The 18965-nt window shown below is 36.2% G+C and overlaps 4 protein-coding genes across 4 annotated transcripts; 2 read left to right on the top strand and 2 right to left on the bottom strand.

Annotated features, from left to right (window-relative positions):
* Window positions 1-518: 518 nt before the first annotated feature.
* LOC105949970 (uncharacterized) lies at window positions 519-4128 on the top strand. Its single transcript, XM_012973284.2, has 6 exons — window positions 519-1134; window positions 1468-1563; window positions 2106-2341; window positions 2440-2656; window positions 3372-3467; window positions 3609-4128. Exons 1-6 carry the CDS (start codon window positions 741-743, stop codon window positions 3929-3931), a joined length of 1362 nt encoding a protein of 453 aa, XP_012828738.1. The 5' UTR covers window positions 519-740; the 3' UTR covers window positions 3932-4128.
* A 461-nt stretch (window positions 4129-4589) lies between these two features.
* Window positions 4590-10168, bottom strand: LOC105949968 (MIF4G domain-containing protein / MA3 domain-containing protein). The gene is made up of 13 exons (XM_012973283.2): window positions 10015-10168; window positions 9828-9928; window positions 8760-9705; window positions 8562-8629; window positions 7851-7933; window positions 7410-7509; window positions 7191-7276; window positions 6980-7062; window positions 6735-6862; window positions 6550-6651; window positions 5748-6041; window positions 5545-5667; window positions 4590-5207 (listed from the first exon to the last, which is right to left on the bottom strand). The coding sequence occupies exons 1-13, from the start codon at window positions 10016-10018 to the stop codon at window positions 4824-4826; spliced, it is 2502 nt and encodes an 833-aa protein (XP_012828737.1). The 5' UTR covers window positions 10019-10168; the 3' UTR covers window positions 4590-4823.
* A 661-nt stretch (window positions 10169-10829) lies between these two features.
* On the bottom strand, window positions 10830-17270 carry LOC105949922 (uncharacterized). The gene is made up of 3 exons (XM_012973226.2): window positions 16459-17270; window positions 15953-16042; window positions 10830-11270 (listed from the first exon to the last, which is right to left on the bottom strand). Exons 1-3 carry the CDS (start codon window positions 17092-17094, stop codon window positions 11055-11057), a joined length of 942 nt encoding a protein of 313 aa, XP_012828680.2. The 5' UTR covers window positions 17095-17270; the 3' UTR covers window positions 10830-11054.
* LOC148767325 (uncharacterized) lies at window positions 11562-13400 on the top strand. Its single transcript, XM_088824122.1, has 2 exons — window positions 11562-11738; window positions 12102-13400. Exons 1-2 carry the CDS (start codon window positions 11712-11714, stop codon window positions 12843-12845), a joined length of 771 nt encoding a protein of 256 aa, XP_088680248.1. The 5' UTR covers window positions 11562-11711; the 3' UTR covers window positions 12846-13400.
* Window positions 17271-18965: the final 1695 nt, after the last annotated feature.

Genomic DNA, 18965 nt, shown 5'->3' with positions numbered 1-18965 from the left:
GTATAATTTATGATATATTTTGTAATTCTATAATACGACTTATGTTACATTTAATATGAAAAATATGAATTTCGAAGGATCAAGTAAATCAGAATCTTAGAAAAGATTAATTAGTATCAAAACTTTATACATTTAAACAAATAGTAGTGTTATACATAAGTTCATAGAAAAGGTTATTGGTTGAGGTGGTAAAGATACATTTTCAAAAAAATATTGTGAAAATTCGAATTTGAAACAGGAGATTATAAACTAATGCAACTTTCAAAGTTTTCAAAAATTCCTCCGATTTCGAGGCATTTCAAAATCCGATCGAAATTTTTGCATTCCAATTATTTTGGAACGAAAATTGGGACACCATTTTTACTTTCGGGACCCATTTAATTTTGAATTTAATTGATTATTTTGCTAATAAAAACAGCACACGGGAGGTTTTTAATTCTTTTAACAGTGCAGTAAAAAGTAAAAAAAAAACAGGCGTATCCAACACAATATACCCTAGTACATAAATATTTATATTTATTCCCAAAAAAAAAAAGAAGGAAAAAATCTTACCATACGTACAAACTTCACCACTTTTCCCCTCAAGAAATCATTAATTGGCCGCACACATATGAACTCGCCGACGATCTCATCACTCTTCAATTAGATTTCTTCACATTCTCTCAAATCTCTTATTCCCTCTTTCAATTTTGTATAATTTAAATTTCAAAAAAAAAAAAAATCAAAAAAAAAAAAAAAAGATGAACAAGAGTAAATTACAGGAATTCTGCCAGAGGAGGAATTGGGAGTTGCCGGAGTACACCACCGTCAAAGTCGGCCCCGATCACATGGCCCGCTTCACCGCCGTTGTCAATGTGAACGGTCACCGCTTCGAAACTCCGGAACCGTGCAAGTCGGCCAAGGATGCTCAGAACACCGCCGCCCGAATTGCCTTCAACCATTTCAATGCTCCTCCGCCGCCGCCCCCTGCCCACGCCTTGCCCACTGCCTCTTCCGCTATTTACCCTCAAATTAGTGCCGTACCGCCTGCTGCCCTACTCCCGGCTGTGCCGCCGCCGTCTGAGGTGCATCGCCCGGTTACTGCCACAATCCCTAATTCTCCTGCTCCTTCATCACTTCCGGTTCCTCCTCCCGGTAATTCCTAGGTTTTGTGTTTTTGGGGGTTTCATTACTCTCAATGAGTGAACTTGATTTTTTCTTACTTCCTTCAAAAATTTCATCTAAAATTTATCTTTGAAAGTTCGGTGAGAATCCTTTATTTGTTGAGTAATGTAGGTGGCGGTGTGTTCGATCGATCTTTTTTTTTTTTACAGGCAGTGTCTTACTTAGCGATTATAGTTATGCGGTGTTATTCAAATTTCTTCAGATCTTGTGAAAAATGAAATTGAAATAGGAGGGGAAAAAAATTGATAGATAAAACTGGAAGTGATAGAATAAGACATTGAAACTTCAATGATGTTTGTGCAGGATTTTTGGCGACGAAGAATGATCCGCAGCAGAGTAGTGGAGATGCTACACAAGCTTCTACGGTTTATAGGATTGCGATAGGTTCCAATCATAAAGGTCAGAGAATGATTATAGCTTTGTGTTTTATTTAGATTATCTTGTTATTTCAAATCTTCTGATGGCCTGATTTCTGGAGTTCGACTGGTTAAATTACTGAGGCAACACTTTCCTCGTTGAAGTTGGAGATTGGTGGTCGTTTCAAATTGTAAAAAAATAAAGTCTTTTTCTCATTACTGCATAAGCGAATATGTTGTATTTTGATGTATTGAGGTAATAATGAAACTAGGTGTGTTGACGGTTTTTAATTTCTAGCCTAGTCGTTTTGACATGTTAACGTAGAAGGTATTATAAGACTGAGAGCTCTTTAACAAATTGATTTTGGTCCGTTATTCATGTATGACGTTGTCCGCTAATAATAATTATACTTGGAAAACTGAATTGACTAATTCATATTCTAGAAAGAGAACAAAACTTGTGTACAACCATGACATGGTACTTTTTCATCCATTGGTATGTTCCGATTCTGATAGGTGCGCCTGACATGGCATTTCCACGATTAAATAATATTTCATTCTGGTTGTTGCTCTTTTCTATCACAGATGCGGTGAGCATGTATAAGAACCAGCTACAACAGTATGGTCAAAAGCAAAATATTGGTTTTCCAGTGTATTCTTCTGAATCCGAAGGGCCGCCTCATTCTCGCCGATTCAGGTCAAGAGTCTCCCTTAATGGGAAATCATATGAAACGGTGGAATTCTTCCCCACACTGAAGGAAGCTGAACAAGCAGCCGCCAAAGTTGCTTGTCAGGAGTTGTCACTGAACGTGATTCAAGAGGTAGTTACTATTTCAAATAATTTCAAATAACACAAATCTCTTGATAATGTGATTTTTTGTTGCTTTACGAATACACAATGAATTTGAAATGCCCATAGGATGTCGGTTTACACAAAAACCTCCTACAAGAATTCGCTCAAAGAAAGGGTCTTCTATGTCCGTCATATGAAACGACCAGCTCGGGTATGTCGCATAGGCCTTCGTTTGTGTCTACAGTGGAGGTAGGAAGTAATACTTACACAGGGGCTGAAGCGAAAACCAAGAAGCTGGCGGAGATGAATGCTGCTAAAGTTGCTTACTGCGCTCTTACACACAGTAAGAAACTAATACTCTCTAGTGTGTTGTGGTTGGGGTTTGTTGTGGCTTTACTTTACTTTATTATTTATAATGTATGTATTTATTACAGCAACTATTTGAAGTATGGGATTTGATGAAAAAAATTATTGCCAAACACCGCAGCACTATTGGTCTGAAAACTGAACCATACTTCTGCACTGGATTTGAACATTTCCAATAAAATCCTTTATTTGAATATATTGACAATTCGGAACGGTGTTTAGAGTATATTAAAGTATTTCAGTTGCAAAACATGTGTATGGTGTCTTTTCATTTTAATTGGTTGCTAATTTTGAAGTTGTGGACCAAAATTGAAATTTACTTCAGCTTCTTATATGATGTAAAGATAGTTATTTTCTTGATTTGATCGGTAGGCCTTTTTTTTAAATATTACATACTCAACCTTCTATTCTACGGACCTTTATTAACATTATGTATTCGAGCTTCTATAACGGTAGGTCATGACTTTCCTAATAGTGACCTTATATTTTTTCGAAAGCAAGCCCTTTAATTACGAATGCAAGTCATTTAGCCTTAAAATTGCCAGGAGAAGCTGAATATTCCTGTCTCCTATGTGTTGAAGTTGACCCGACATTATGACATTATTGCCCTTGAGAAATACTCCTATTGTCTTATAACTGTCAAATCCGGTAGAAGTTGGCTTGTGCAATAAATCCACTGTTAATGTTTTCAGGTGGGCCACCTACACAATCCTCAAGGATGCCATCTATCGATGGAATTGCTGTTGCTGATGGAACGATAAAAAAGCATCCAGATACAACAGACGAAGGTACTATCAGCAAAATCCCGTATTCTTTAATGTTGTGAGGTTTGAGTAGTATTGTTAATAACATATAAATTTTTTTCGCCTCACATTTTAGTTTATTTCAAGAATTAATTTCTGATTTGAAATTTTGATTATTTACTGAAGAAACTCGTGCACAAGCAAAACGAGCCAAGTCTTCACCGGAAAAAACGAATGCGAACATTCATCTTCAAGACCCGTCGCAGCATAGTAATTTACCATCATCAAGTGGTGCTAACATGGTTCATTCCCAAATGGAGAATGCAATCGCAGCCGAACCTGTTACCGAGCAAAGAGTTGCAGAAAACCAGCCGCCGGTTCATGGGACCACAGTGGTTTTCTCGACCAACTATACCTTGCCAATACCTGAACGTGCCTCTGTCATGCCGTATAGCGATAACCAGTGGATCGGGTATAAAGTTAATGTAGATCAAGAACCAAATTCGTAGAGACTCTCGTTTTAGTGCTAATGCTGTGTTTTGAAGAGCTGTACTAAGTGCTGACTGCTGGATTTTTAGACCGAGTTATTCTCATATAAAGTGTAGTGTGTCCTGAGCAGATTTTAGCCTACCCTTGTTGTGTGTTGGTAATATTTGCAAGGATCTCTATGGGTGAGCTAATTATATTATGTTTTTTCTGATTTTCACTCTTGAGATTTCATCCAATTACTGAGAAATTGAGTTAATTACTATCTTGGGCAAATTACGGACACCTCCTTGAGGAAAAGCCAATTTACAAAAGAAAAAACCTTCTTGTTTGGGTAATTACAACCAGCCCCTCAATTGTGTATTTTCTTACAAAAACTTCTTTATTTAGAATGTAAGTTTGACAGCGTAAGAGTGGAAGTGTAAGATAATACATAACTGAAGGGTGATCGTAATTGCCCAAACATAATAGGGGTTTTCGCAATTTGTCCTTACCTTAGGGGGTTGCCGTAATTTGCCTTATTATCTTTCAATTCAAAAGGAAGGTATTATTTTCATGTATTTTTAATTTAAATAAACAAATGGCAATTTGTAATTTCCAATATTAAATACATATTTGTTGTAACAAATAATAATACCCTTCCACCATAGTGAAATTCAGTGTCTAAAGTAAGCAACAATAGAAGGAGAAATACTTTCATTAATCCTAATTTTAATCAATTAAAGTTATTGAATAACATTATAAATAAATTACTAAAATTATGACACAAAAACCAATAATAAAAGGAGAAATACATAAATTAAAAAAAAAACAAATATCAATGGACAAACACAAAAACATGTTCTAATCCTAGTCTACAAAACTTGGCCACGACGAAATAAAACAAAAATTAGAATATCCGAAACTCGGCCAAATTCACAGTATGACACCTTCAACGTTGTCGAGAGCTCTCCGGGCAATCTTGAACATAATTTCTAGAGGTTTTTTACCACACACAACGTATTTGCGGATGAAAAACTCGACCCCGCTCTTGACGGATTCATTCTCTGGAGTAATAGCTAAACGGGTAAAAATATTCCAAACGACCTTATCCGAAAACTCGAATATCGCCTCAAACAGCATACGGAAATGCATGATCTTCTTAGGAGTCAGAGATAACACGTTGTTTAAATCAACTGCCTTCAGAACCGCTAGTGAAATGCTAAATGATGCAACCATTTCCGCAATGAATTTTGATAAGTGCATCGATCTTATCAATGGCATCGAATCCAATTCCTTGAAATGATCCCACAAACAGTACTGCAGCAGAGGAAGAAGATAAACGAGAAGAAATTAGTGAAGGAACTGCTAAAATAGCAAATCACACGTACAAATAGGCGCTTTTATTTTTTATTAATTTTTTATTAGGGTACAAATTGCCGGTTAAGGCCATTTGGAAAAAAAAGCAAAAAATAATTTATTGCATCCAAATAACACGTCGTTTTGACTCCATTAGGTTATAAGCTTATAAGATATCTTTTTTTTTTCTTTCCCGAACGCATCGCATCGTAAAGCAACATTAATAGCTGCAGAAAATGGTCTAAGATATTCGATTTTTCAATTTCACGAAATAATAAACAGAATTACAAATTCGAACCTGCAAAGTGAACTTGTGGTTCTTGTCGTAACTGCACAGTTTTGATGCAAGAGCACAATAGTACTTGTTAAACACTTTCTCTTGGAGACAACACTCCACAAGTACGCGTATAATCTCTCGATCCTACACACGCAAAAAAATATTACATAAAATAGTAATAAGGAAATAAAAAAATAAATAATAATAATAATAATAATAATTACCTGTTTCCCAGGTAAGTCTAATCTGAGGAGTTTTTCAAAAGCATCGACGTAGTCATCACCGCTCATAATTACACAGAAAATAGCCCTCCTTGCATCGGTATTCATCCTCTGCGATGCTGCCAGCTGTAGCATCTTTTTGGTTTCAAGAATCTCCTTATCAATTGTGTTGGCAACCTCTTCGACGTTTTCCCTTTTCGAAGCATTTTCTCCGGACAACCACCACTGACCTTTCTTGCTAGGATCAAGAAGCTTGCTCCATTTCAACCCTCGAATTAATATATCATCTACTCTTAACTGCAACGAAGAAAGATGGTTACTTATATTTGATTTTTAGCATACGAGAAATATAATTAAGAGATGTGTTGTGGTAAAAATTGTAATCATCGGGTGCATCTTGAGCTTATGATTGTAATAAAATTTGGTTGTGATAAATGTAATTACTTAAGTCCTATTGACTAAATAGTAGGAGTTAGTAACAAGTTCGGTTGACAAGATCAAACTTAATCAAGCCCGGAACTAAAGTTGAAGCCCGTGATTAAATGCTACTATCCAATAAAATCAGCAGCTACCCCTAACCCCACTCCCTGCGATTAATTTTGTAGGTAGGTACTACAAAGCAAGAAAACTTTTTTATCCATAAAATGATACAAATTAGGATATGATTATTGTTAATTAGTTATTGATAAATCACACTTAGTACCAGAATTTAGGGATGTTATTGATAAATCACATCTAATCCAAATTAATCCGATCTATATGACCAAACGAGGCCTTAAGGAATGAAAATTTCAAAAATATAAACCTTTTGTAGCCACTTCTTAATCCGGGTGTGCTGCACAGTATCTTCCTTGGATCTTTTTTTATTGTTCTTGATATCACATATAGTTTCAAGCATAAACTCCATCTGCAGAAAACGATGCAAGTCAATGGAAGTTGAAAGCAAATGTAAGAAAAAAACCCGCTCGTTGGAATTTAGAATGACCCTACTCTTTTGTTGTTTATATTTGATTTTCCGTCTTCTGAAGAAGCCTTCAACTCATTTACCCTACTCTGAACACTTGAAATAAAGTTTTTCATCCCGACAGGATCATCTCCTCGTAATTTTATCCCACAACCTGTCAGAAGCAATAATTCAATAACTCGTTATTGATATAAAAATTTAATGTTAGAAATTAGAATCCATAGTCGAAGATTCTATTAGCATAAACGATAAAAGACAAAATAGCACTTACACTGCAGAACTGTCAAGACTGTAGAAACATCAACCTCAGTCAACCGCTTACCGAGCATTATCAGGAAATCGTATATCAACTCGCTGTGAATTAGAAAATCTCGTCAGTTGGTCAAAAACGCACAGATACGTAATATCGTTGCGGTTGAAAAATAGAGAAGAAATGTTCAGATCAAAAGTTAGTGCATATTTTCTTGAGCTTGTTTGTTTACCTTGAACAAATACCAAACACATATAAATACGAAAGAAGAAGAGTCACATTCCGCAGGGAGAGATTGTCGTCTTTCGAATACTCTTCCTGAAGAAAGAACACGAAAATGGCACGTAAAAATTAAGCTTGAATCGAACAACCTCAACCTTTTCACTGAGGTCTCGTGATTAGAAAAATAGAATGCATAAGATGGCGTAAAAGTTGTTTGAGAAAGAAGCACCTCGAAACATTTAGCAAGTCGTTCAAGAAGTTTTGCACCAAAGTCTATCCCGACCGAACAAGCCATTCCAGCAACAAATGATGCAAAAACTGCAGCATACCTTTAAATATAAATATAAATTTATATTAGATGTCATAAAACGAGGAAGAGTTTAAATAACAGAGAACAACACGTCAATCTCATATTTAAGTCCTACATTTATTTACAATGGAAACTAGAATTTTGGACAAAATCAAGACAAACAAGGTCAGAATCGGTTGGAACTTCAAGTAATTATGAATAATTAAATTAATTCAAGGGCTTTTTCAACGATGGACTTTTTATTCAGTAATAAGTGATAATAGATAATGAAGTTACTTAAACAAAGTATCGTAAATAATATAAAAACGAAAAAGTGTCTTGAGCAGCTCAGATATATACGGAAAAAAAATATATGCTTACTGTTCATTGCCACGAGGACCTCCCGAACATGATGCAACAACTTCTTCACTTACAATTTGAGAGCCCGCAGTTCGACCAACTGACTGCAAATATCATAAAATTTTGAGATTGACTCAATTAGAGTAATGTTCACTAATTAGCTATGTAGCACGGATACGGAAACGGTGATACGGCGAAGCTGGGAAACGGACACGAGGAAACAGCATATCCCAAAAATGGGGATACAAGAACTTAGGAGAAACAGGTAAATATTAAAAGTATAGGGGTATAATTATAAATATGCTATATAAACATATATAAGTTTATTTATATATAATTTTTTTAATATTTCCACACAAATATATTCAACATAAGTATTATTATCAACTTATTGATTTGCAATTGATCACTAAATCATGTAATAAACTAGGGAAGCAGTAATTTTATTTTTTTGGAAATAGAAATTTGCTATTCCAACATGTTTCTAACTTTTCAGAAATTGCAAAATAGCCCATAAGGTGTCTGGCAGGTGTCTTCGAACGCGGAAACGTTAAGAAGTTGAAGTTTCCGTGCTACATAGCTAATTAGAGTAATATTAACTAGCAACGATATCTCTGAGTTCATTAACTATTCATAATCACATTTCCTCGATTATCTATTGCCTCCAAGAACTAAAATCAAACACCTCAAAACTAAATGACAGAAGAAAAAAAACGATAACTAGTATCTTACTTGCAATAGTGTAGAAATCTCCGCAGTGATCGACTCCACATTGGTTTCAGAAAGCTTATTTAGAAGTCCTGAAAAGAAACAAAAAATGAATTAAATCATAAAATCGATTGAGATGGTACCATCATAACCAACAGACAAAACAATCAGTATAACATTCTGAAACATTAGGCAATGCAAAATGCAACGGTAAATACACACCTCTTACTCGTTTACGAACTTGAGCATATTCTGCAGATTCACCTCCACCATGAGATCTCAGATGAGGAGGTACATATTTGCCGAGTCCCGCGTTAGAAGAACTTTTCACTGCCAACTCAGACGACGAAGTTTTCAAATCATTTTCGTTCTTTCCATCCAACATGCTGATGTCATCATCATCATCTCCCTGTACCTTGCCCGCCTTCACCTTGAGTTTCTTTGCAAGTTTTCTTTCCAATGCCACGTCAGCTTCAGTCTCGACATCCTCTTCAAATTTCGTTTTTCTTTTTTTCCCCTTACCACTAACTGGTCTATCGGATTCTTCATCTTCCTCGTCGCTACTACCAAGAAAATCGGATTCTTCACCCTCGTCATCTTCCTCCTCACTACCACCTAACAAATCAGATTCTTCTTCACCTTCTTCATCTTCCTCCTCACCACTAGCTAGCAAATCAGATTCCTCATCACTACTACCAAGAAAATCGAATTCTCCATCCTCGTCATCAACTGAAATATCATCCTCCGAGTCCTCATTCATGGAAATTTTTTTCTTACTTTTTCCAGATTTTTTACCGACTTTTTCAAATTCTCCGAGCTCGTCAATATCGGGGACTCCTTCAAGCAACATGTCCATACCATCATTAGCTGCGCCCAAATTCCCCTTCTTCAACTTGAGCTTCTTCGCAAGCCTCCTCTCGACATTCAAATCCTCCTCCGCCGACGGCACTAGTTTCCCCCCCATCTCCATTTCTAGCAAGTCGAAGAATTTGGTCTTCGGAGCTTTCCCAAAACCCTTGTTCCGTATCGAATCATTTTCATTTCTATTGTTGCCTATTTTACGAGGCTCCCCCCACCCTTTCGTTTTCGATTTCTCCGCCTCGGTAAGAATCTTAGTTCCATTATCCTTGGGTGTTTTTTTTCCAGGCTTCGATTTTTTCTTCGATTGCTACATCATGAAAACACAAATTTCACTCAAATTAAAACATAATAAAAAAAAAAAATCAGAAAATAGGGAAATTAAAGCACGAAAAGAAAATCAAAATTGATTGGTATTATTGAATGCATTACTCCGTGTTGGACCCAAGAATCAAACTTTCTCTTATTCTTAGAGATGCGAGCTTCTTTTCTGCGCTCTGCGCGGGATTTGGGATTGGATTTTTCTTCTATACCTAAACATGAAGTATAACAACAAAATCAGCTAAAATAAAACATAAAATTGTAACGTGAACCAAATATTAGGTCACCATAATCTTACCCATTTATACAACTGGGCGGATGCTCCGCTGAGAGCTCGGCGGCGGGAAGTGGCCGGACGCGGCGTTGAAAGTTGGGCGGCGAGTGAAGTCTGTTTTTTGAAAGCCAGGAAACCAATATGGGCTTTGGCTATTTATTTTCTGCACCACTTTTGTAGATGAGCCTTTTGAAATAATATTACTTAATAAATGGGAAAATTATAGTTTTCACCCCTCAATGTTGCATCAATTTCATATTTGGCCCCTCATATTCACAAAAAACACATTCGGTCCCTCGTGTTCCAATAATTTAACACTTTTGGTCATTTTTCGTCAATTTATCGTTAGTTTGTTAGTTAATCAAGTCATGGAAGACTCTTGATTCCGTTAGTTTTAACACAAAATTGAAGAAAATTCAAGGAAATGACTAAAAGTGTTGAATTTTTGAAAAATAAAGGACCAAATATTTTTTTTGTGAACATGGGGTACCAAATTTGAAATTAGTGCAAACTTGAGGGATAAAAACTGTATTTTTCCCCTAAATAAATATTAAAATAGTATTAAAAAAATGAGTTGAACAAACTAATTAAACTTAATAAATATTAAAATAGTACTAAAAGATTCAACCAAACGTGGCTTGAAGGCTTGATGATAGTATAAGATATACATTTATTTACTAATACAAATTTTATTTTCAATAACAATTCAAAGTTTTTAGGTACTTGAATTGAAATTTTACATCAATAAATCAATAAGTATATAATAATTAAATTATTATTTAAAGAAAAAAACTTAAATCAAATATTGATTCTATTAACAAAACAACAAATAATTTGTATTTTTTGGAGTAAAAATACTAATAAATTTTAATAATTATTAGTAGTCTATTACAACCTTACTTTAGCTCCTAATTAACCTCCTACAAATGTTTCTTACTCTTCTTTTAGGAGGACCAAAAGTTAAATACATAGGTACTCTTACATAAACTTAGCAAGGCTAGTTAATCACTATCTATCTATACAAAATATGGGCCACCATTTTTAATTAAGAATTAAGATAGCAATTAGCTATTAATTAAGGTTTTGTTGGCTAATGCAACAAGAAAATCTCTAAGATTCCCATGTGGAAGAATCTCACATATCATATTTTTCAATTCAATGCCATATTTTTTCTTGAATTCCTTTTGTATCTCGTTCATGTCCACCTCCGCCCGACTGACCATAACGCGGACCATAGCGCCCTCGTCGATTGTCGTACCCTTTAAGCATCCGTAGAGAACCTAGTCGCAAAGATATGCCACAAAAGTTATGCTACAATTCCAAGATTAAAGTCGCAAGTAAATATCATAAGCAAAAATGTCGCTACTTTTTTTTAATGTAAATTACAGGCGGACCCAAGTAGAGGCTCGAGGGGCCGTTGGCCCTGCAATTTATTTATCTATGTATGTATTCTAGTATATTCGTCCCCCCTAAAAAATAAGATGCCCGCTTATAAAACATAAAATTTTAAAAATCAGTAAATTTCAATAATAATATCACGTATATTATTTTAAGGGGCTTGCTATTATCAGTGCGGTTTTTTCCAGCTACAGTGCAAAATAATTCATTTGTCAAAAAACACTTTAACCTTTTACAAAATCCTCTCAACCTCCAAATATTTCGACTTTCGTAGATCGTGATTTGTTTTCGTAGAAATGAGTTAAAACCCAACGATTATCAAGATGGCCAACATCGATCCCGTAAATGAGGTAAAAAAATACGTTTTAGTGTGATTTTTTTCGATTTTCAGTCGTTTCGTGTAGAATATCACGAAATTATTCAAGTCATTTCGTGGTGTTTTGCACGAAATGAACACTTTATTCGTGTTTTCCAGTCATTTCGTGTACAATACTACGAAATGATACCTATTATTTCGTGTAAAGTCACACGAAATATCAGTAAAACTGTTTTGTTATTTATTTTGTGCAGTACTATACGAAATGTATGCATACATTTCGTGTAAAATTACACGAAATGTATGCATATACTTCGTGTAATTATACACGAAATACCTAGTATTGTTATTAATTTTTTTTGTGCAAGTATCTAACCTTTTTTTTGTATTTACGCAGCCATATGACGACAATTTGTATTTTGATCCCTCGGTTTTGGATAAAAAGGAATATGAAGATTTCTCTCACTTCTTCCAAGTTGATATTGTGTTCGGCAGTAGGGAAGAATTAATCAACTGGGCGAAAGAAACTGCAGTTAGTCATTGTCACCGTTTGATTTGTCAGTCTAGAAGGGAGAATGCACAGTACATGACGTGTGACAAATACGGACATGGCCGACAAACGAATATCGATGTGGAAGATCCTAGAAACTCAGGAACAAAAAAATGTGGTTGTCCGTTCAAATTGATTGGCAAAAGGTCAAGGTTTGATGAATTATGGCGGTTGACTGTCAGCGATGGCAGGCATAGTCATCGTCCGACTTTGTTTCCTCACGGACAAGGTACGACTAGTCGTATAACTCCACAACAGAAAGCAAGAATTAAAGAATTGCGAAATTCTCACGTGAAGCCAATGCTGATCATGGATAGACTGAGAAAAGATGATCCGACGATACAAACCTCTATGAAGCATGTTTACAATGAGTTGGCCAAGATTAAATCTGAGGAAATGGAGGGCATGACTGTTATTCAGTTTATGATGCATAACTTTCAAAAAGGCGAGTATCGATATTGGCATCGCGTCGATAGTGAAACGAGCAACACGATTACAGATATTATGTTTGCATGTCCCGAATCTATTAAGTTATTACGGTTGTTCCCGTATGTTATATTGATGGACTGCACATACAAAACCAATAAGTAAGTAAAAATTACGATTGTTCAAATTATGATTATTGTGTTTTAATGTCTTGTATTGTTTAAATATGTAAAAACAACATTGTTGTAGGTATGGAATGCCTCTTTTGGAAATAATTGGGATAACTCCAGTTGGGAGGAATTATACAATTGCTGTTGCATTTATGTCGCATGAAGATGCAGACACCTACGAGTGGACTTTGAATTGTTTGAAAGAGTTGCTAGATGGTGTCGAACCTGATGCGATCTTGACAGACAGAGAGTTGGGTCTTTTGAAAGCACTACCAAATGTCTTCCCATTTTCGTATCATATGTTGTGTATATTCCATATAAACAGAAATGTTGAGGCAAATGCGACGAAATTTATGGGAGGCAACAAGGACCAAGGTCTAATATTCCGACGTGTGCTGTGGGCTAAGCTGGTGAAATCAGAAACCGAAGAAGAGTATCATTACAATTACAATGAAATTGTTGGACGGTATGCAGGGTATCCTAGGCTGATACAGTATTTGAATGATACGTGGTTGATATACAAGGAGAAGTTTGTTCGTGCTTATACTCGCAATGTGTATCATTTTGGCAACACGAGCACCAACAGGTATTACATGTTTTAGTTATTTAAATGATAAAAGATATTATATAAAAATAATATTTATTTTGTAATTTGATTGTCGTTGTATGCTCTGATTGTTGTTGTAATTGGATAGGGTGGAGAGCGCTCATTCTTCAGCGAAGGGTTGGTTAAATGCTTCGACCGGAGGTCTGGATAACGTGCAAGGCAAACTTCGGGACCAAGTTTATATCCAAATTAGTGAGCTGAAGTGCGATTTTTCATTATCATCCAAGATAAGGAAGCATACTGCAGCATGGCCGTGTTTTCAGGGTTTGATTTGTTATGTTACGCATCTGGCATTAGAGAAATTGGATGAAGAGATGGAGTCCCCGGCGATGCAAGATCCAAGTATTTGCACACACTATCTTTGGAATACTCATGGGCTCCCATGCGCGTGCAAAATTGTGCAGAAAATGGAAGATAATGACACGTTCGTCATTTCAGACTTGCATCCATTCTGGAGTACCATGGCAGTTGAGCCTTCGGAGCTACCTGAGTATCAAGTAAACCGCGAGGAGATTGTGGATAGACAGATTGATGACCTGAATTGCAATTTGAAGAAGATGAATTACACGAGTAAGATAAATGCCGTGGCCTCATTGCGTGGCATCGTTTATCCGTCTACGTCGCATCTGTCCGAGCCATCATTTGTTAAGACCAAAGGACGACCAAAGAATAACTCGACAAAGAGAGACCCTTCTGGATGGCAGTATCATATTGATGAGGAGACAATTAAGTCGTCTTGTGGTTCCAAGGGTCGCCAAACCTCATCTGGTGCAAAGATTCCTAAAACAAAGGTTGAGAGAAGCACTGATGGAACGCCTCAATCGAAGATGAAAGGTCGTGGTTCTCGTATTCCCACACAAGAATCTGCTGCCCCTACAATACCTGCACATGAAGGAATCGGCTTTTATTCTTTCGTGCCCAGATTTATGGTCCGTCTTATTCAAGATTATGTTAACGTGATGGCGGATGGCAACTGTGGGTACCGGTGCGTTGCTCAAGCCGTGTACGGGGATCAAGAAAGATGGCCGCAAGTGAGAGGGGAGTTGCTTATTGAGTTATACGAGCATGCTAGTGTCTACACGGCGATGTTTGGCAGTACCGGATACGTTGAGGTCATACGCAAGTGTGACTGGACCTCAGGGCCTTGTCCACAAGCTTATTGGATGGACATGAATGAAATGGGATTGGCCATTGCTACCAGATACAGTGCATTAGTGGTACTTTTGACTCAAGTAGGGAGTATGACTTACCTTCCTATGTTTGGCAGTGGTCACTTATCATGTATGATTGTTGTGACATTGCACAACAATCATTTCATGTTTGTTAATTTGGTCGCAAATAGTCCACTACCACCAATCCATCCGGCATGGGTACACCATAGAGCTAAAAACTTGAGGCACTTACTCAAAACGTACAAACCCCGACTACTCTTGTACGAACAATTAAAGTCTGGTCGGTAGTTCAATTTGTAGTTGTATCTGAAATCTAGTTCAATTTTATTCGTATTTGAAATTTAGATCAATTTGTAGTTGTATTTGAATTCTAGTTCAATTTGTAGTTGTATTTGAATTCTAGTTCAATTTGTAGTTGTATTTGAATTCTAGTTCAATTTGTAGTTGCATTTGAATTCTAGTTCAATTTGTATTTGTATTTGAATTTTTAGGTCAATTTTGTATTTGAAATTTAGATCAATTTGTAGTTGTATTTGAATTCTAGTTCAATTTGTAGTTGTATTTGAATTTTTGTGTCAATTTTGTATTTGAAATTTAGATCAATTTGTAGTTGTATTTGAATTCTAATTCAATTTGTATTTGTATTTGAATTTTTATGTCAATTTGAGTGTCTGAAATAAATTGGTTAGTTAAAAAATAAATCAATTAGTTATTTCGTACTGAATTTTCCGAAATGTCACTTCATATTTCGTGGAAAAATCTACGAAATATGGTCTTCCATTTCGTAGAAAACTCCACGAAATATGGTCTTCCATTTCGTGTACGTTTACACGAAATACACGATTTTTTTTAATCTAACAGTTTCGTCCTTCGTGTTCTATAACAATAAACACCGCTATTTCGTGTGAAAAGACACGAAATTATTGAGTGTATTTCGTGTAATAATACACGAAATAGCGGGCGAATTTGATTTTTTTTTTGGAAAGTTACAAATGAAATAAATCGCACTGCAAGCCGGTAAAAACCGCACTATGAATAGCATTTCAGTTATTTTAACTAGAAAACTAATTACGTAATTATTGAAAAAATTACACCTTTCATCCCTCAAGTTTACATCGATTTCACATTTGGTCCACTTGCTCACAAGAAAACAGATTTACACCCTCATGTTTCAATAATTAAGCACTTTTGATCATTTCTGTCAATTTACTGTTAGTCTGTCAGTTAAGACAGCGATCGAGAACATGCTTGATTATGTTATGAATTGGTAACGGAAAATCGACGGAGACGACTAAAATGTATATATAGTTTAATAATTAGTACCTTAGCATAAAATCTTGGTGGGCTGCATATGCATTTTGCAACAACACTCACCGCCTCCTCAAATTCTCCAAACCCTCCATTCTTCAGAAACTGAAACCAAATGCAAATTGTTTTCCAAGGTTATTATTAAATTTAGGGCAAATTGCGGTCACCCTCTTGAGATATGACTAAATTACGAAAAAAATCCTCTTATTTGTATAATTACAACTACTCCTCTTCTTAAATATTTTTACATAAAATTTAAGTAATTCGGTTATTTACCAAACCAAAACGTATATTCAGTTCGGTAAACGTTATGAAATGTTGGCGTACCGAAATTTCATTTCGGTTTAACATTCCTACATTTTCCTCTTTAGGGATAATTTTCGTAAGATAATATAATTGATAGGTGGTTGTAATTACCCAAACATGAGGATTTTCGTAATTTGACCATAACTCAGGGGTAGCCGTAATTTACCGTTAAATTTATTAATTATTTAATAATATTTATCAGATCATCTTCTTACACTGGTGTAACTGTGGCCGTAGATACGGTTGTAGCTGAAGAACGTAAGCTTCAGCTGCGCAATGCTCCTCTTACTGAAAATCTCAACAACAACACCTTCATCAATGGCGGCGGCACTAGCAATCCCCGTCTCGTACAGCCTCCTCGCATCGCATTTCGCGATGTGCGCGCTGACGTCAGCACCGTGCGCCTTGTGCGCCGCCGTGAGCGCCGTCAGGATCTTCTGGTACGGGTGCGGCGGCTCGACGGCGGCGATGCTGGCCTCCAGACGGATCCCGTATTTGGCGCGGTAGGCTTGTAGGATCAGGAGAACGTGGCTCGATTTGCGGCACGCGAGTATTTCGATTAGGGCTTTGTAGTCGACTGCGACGGCGTCGTTTTGGTCTAGGGCTTTTCTCGCTGCGGCTGCGTCGCGCTCGAACGGGTCGAGCATCAGACACGTGGAGGGCGGTGGTTGGTCGAATTTATTGGAGAGGAGTTGAATTAAGTCCTCCCCGTAGGTTTTCTTGTATGCTTCCCTAACTTGCCTGCACTCTGGTTGGGTTAGGTTAACTAGGGTTTGAGTTATCAGTTTCTCGTCGTCGCGAGAATCGTGGATTTTTCGGCAGATGCTCTCTGTTGTTGGAGAAACTGCCATTTTTTCATGAACATTGTAGAGAAGAAAGGAGATGAATTGTTTAATTTTTTAGTGGTGAGGGGTTAAATGTGATGAAAAAAAGTTGAAAAGGGGCTGAACGGAAAAGCTAAAAGTTTTTTTTTTTTTTTATCTAGGGAAGTAGAAAGATGATGTGTAAGGTAGTTTGTACAATTGTACAAAGTTTGGAGTTTTGTGCAAAGCTTTCATGGCTTTCCTTGTAGGCAATGAGCCCTTTTACCCACTTTCAAGAAAGAAGAAAAACAATTGTTTATTTTATTTTTACTAGTTCAACAGAAAAAAATTATGAATATTTTTTTAGGATTAACTGTAAATGAAATGACCTGAGCCGATTCGTGAATCTAGTGAAATGATCGGAGGGAAGTTAGAACTCAAAATTGATCGAAATGTTAGGATTCGTAATCGAGTCCATGAGCTCACTTTTAGTTATTTAAAAGTTCAATAGCACAAGATGATGGAATTTATTTTGTTTTGATTCATTTATATTTCAGGTAAATTACGGTCACCCTGAGATAAGGTCAAATTATGAAGAAAAAAAAAAAACTCATTATGTTTGGGTAATTACAATCACCCTTCAACTATGAATTTTCTTACACGTCCACCCTTATTGTGTCAAATTCAACAGTTGCTTCCAAATTACGTGGAATATTATCTAGTTTGTACTCGATTTACCCCATTCGAACTCCACATTTTGAAATAAGATGATCATAAGATGTATCTCTTGGCTTGTAAATATCAGATTGTGGTGCATCAAAAACTGCATTTTTGCACAAAACAAGTATAAATTAGAGAACAATTCATGTAATTTAGAAGATTATGTTAAATTTAACACTATTAAAATAAACCTGTAAGAAAAATCATAATTGAAGTGGTTATAATTACCTAAACAGCATATATTTTTTTTCGTACTTTGTCAAGTAACGTAATTTACCCTTGCAAGTTATAACTACAGGTGTACTTTGCAGAAAGGATGGTTTAATTTAATATCATTGAAATTCTGTACTTTAATTTACTTTTTCAGTATGAAATCAACAGAAGAGATGTGTTGTGTCACACTTGACTGCCACAATCTGGAAAGATAAATTGAAATGACAAAAGCAACACGCTAAATTATTTATTGGCTCTGTACACTGAAAAGCTTTTCCAGATCAGACACTCAACTGACTATATATTTTTTAATTTAGGGTCTATTAGATATAACCCCCTTAAACATTCAAATAATAGGGGTAGACCCAAATTTATATTTGCCATTTTGATAACAGCCCAAACTTTTCCTAATTACATAATTACCCTCAATCAAATCCCACAAAACCCGTTATTTTACCTTTTGAAATAAAATCAAATCCCTTCTTATTTTCCCGTTAAATCACTATCATCCCAAACCCACTATCGAATAAACTGCAAAACCTCTTAGAAACAACTTCCCGGTACGGCCGATTGAAAGGGGAAGACGTCTGCACTGCCGTGAAACGACGATTTTCGTGCACTCCGAGCAAGCTGTCGTAGGTACGTCGTCGCCACTCGCTGAATCGCTATCATCCATCGATTTGTTGATATGTTTTGGCTAAATCGACTATTACGTTTGTGTAATTGCAGATCTGTTATAATCGCATACCGAATTCGAGCACTAAATCAGTGATATTGCAACAATTGATGGGCAAAACATCCACCAGAAGTGTTATCGTCGTTGGCCGCCGCCGTCGCCGTCGCCGTCACTGCTCCAATCTAGGGTTACTCAAATCTAGGATTACTCAAATCTAGGGTTTTGATAATTCTTCGGCCCATAGTTGATTAACGAGATGCATAGTCGAATTACATCTGTATTAATATACTATCCCATATCATTTAATAGA

This window comes from Erythranthe guttata, chromosome 10, assembly GCF_056151865.1.
Source record: "Erythranthe guttata isolate IM_541 chromosome 10, IM_541, whole genome shotgun sequence".
NCBI lineage: Eukaryota > Viridiplantae > Streptophyta > Magnoliopsida > Lamiales > Phrymaceae > Erythranthe > Erythranthe guttata.
This window is presented reverse-complemented; position numbering and strand designations above follow the sequence as displayed.

Coding starts and splice junctions, on each gene's coding strand:
- LOC105949970 (XM_012973284.2), top strand. CDS start 741: ATGAACAAGAGTAAATTACAGGAATTCTGCCAGAGGAGGAATTGGGAG. Junction 1,564..2,105: donor GATAGGTTCCAATCATAAAG/GTCAGAGAATGA, acceptor TTTCTATCACAG/ATGCGGTGAGCATGTATAAG. Junction 2,657..3,371: donor TTACTGCGCTCTTACACACA/GTAAGAAACTAA, acceptor TAATGTTTTCAG/GTGGGCCACCTACACAATCC.
- LOC105949968 (XM_012973283.2), bottom strand. Junction 7,277..7,409: donor GACTTGCTAAATGTTTCGAG/GTGCTTCTTTCT, acceptor TTCTTTCTTCAG/GAAGAGTATTCGAAAGACGA. Junction 6,652..6,734: donor CAAATATAAACAACAAAAGA/GTAGGGTCATTC, acceptor CGTTTTCTGCAG/ATGGAGTTTATGCTTGAAAC.
- LOC148767325 (XM_088824122.1), top strand. CDS start 11,712: ATGGCCAACATCGATCCCGTAAATGAG. Junction 11,739..12,101: donor ACATCGATCCCGTAAATGAG/GTAAAAAAATAC, acceptor GTATTTACGCAG/CCATATGACGACAATTTGTA.
- LOC105949922 (XM_012973226.2), bottom strand. CDS start 17,094: ATGGCAGTTTCTCCAACAACAGAGAGCATCTGCCGAAAAATCCACGAT. Junction 16,043..16,458: donor ACGGCCACAGTTACACCAGT/GTAAGAAGATGA, acceptor ATTTGGTTTCAG/TTTCTGAAGAATGGAGGGTT. Junction 11,271..15,952: donor CACCAAGATTTTATGCTAAG/GTACTAATTATT, acceptor CTTTGCGACTAG/GTTCTCTACGGATGCTTAAA.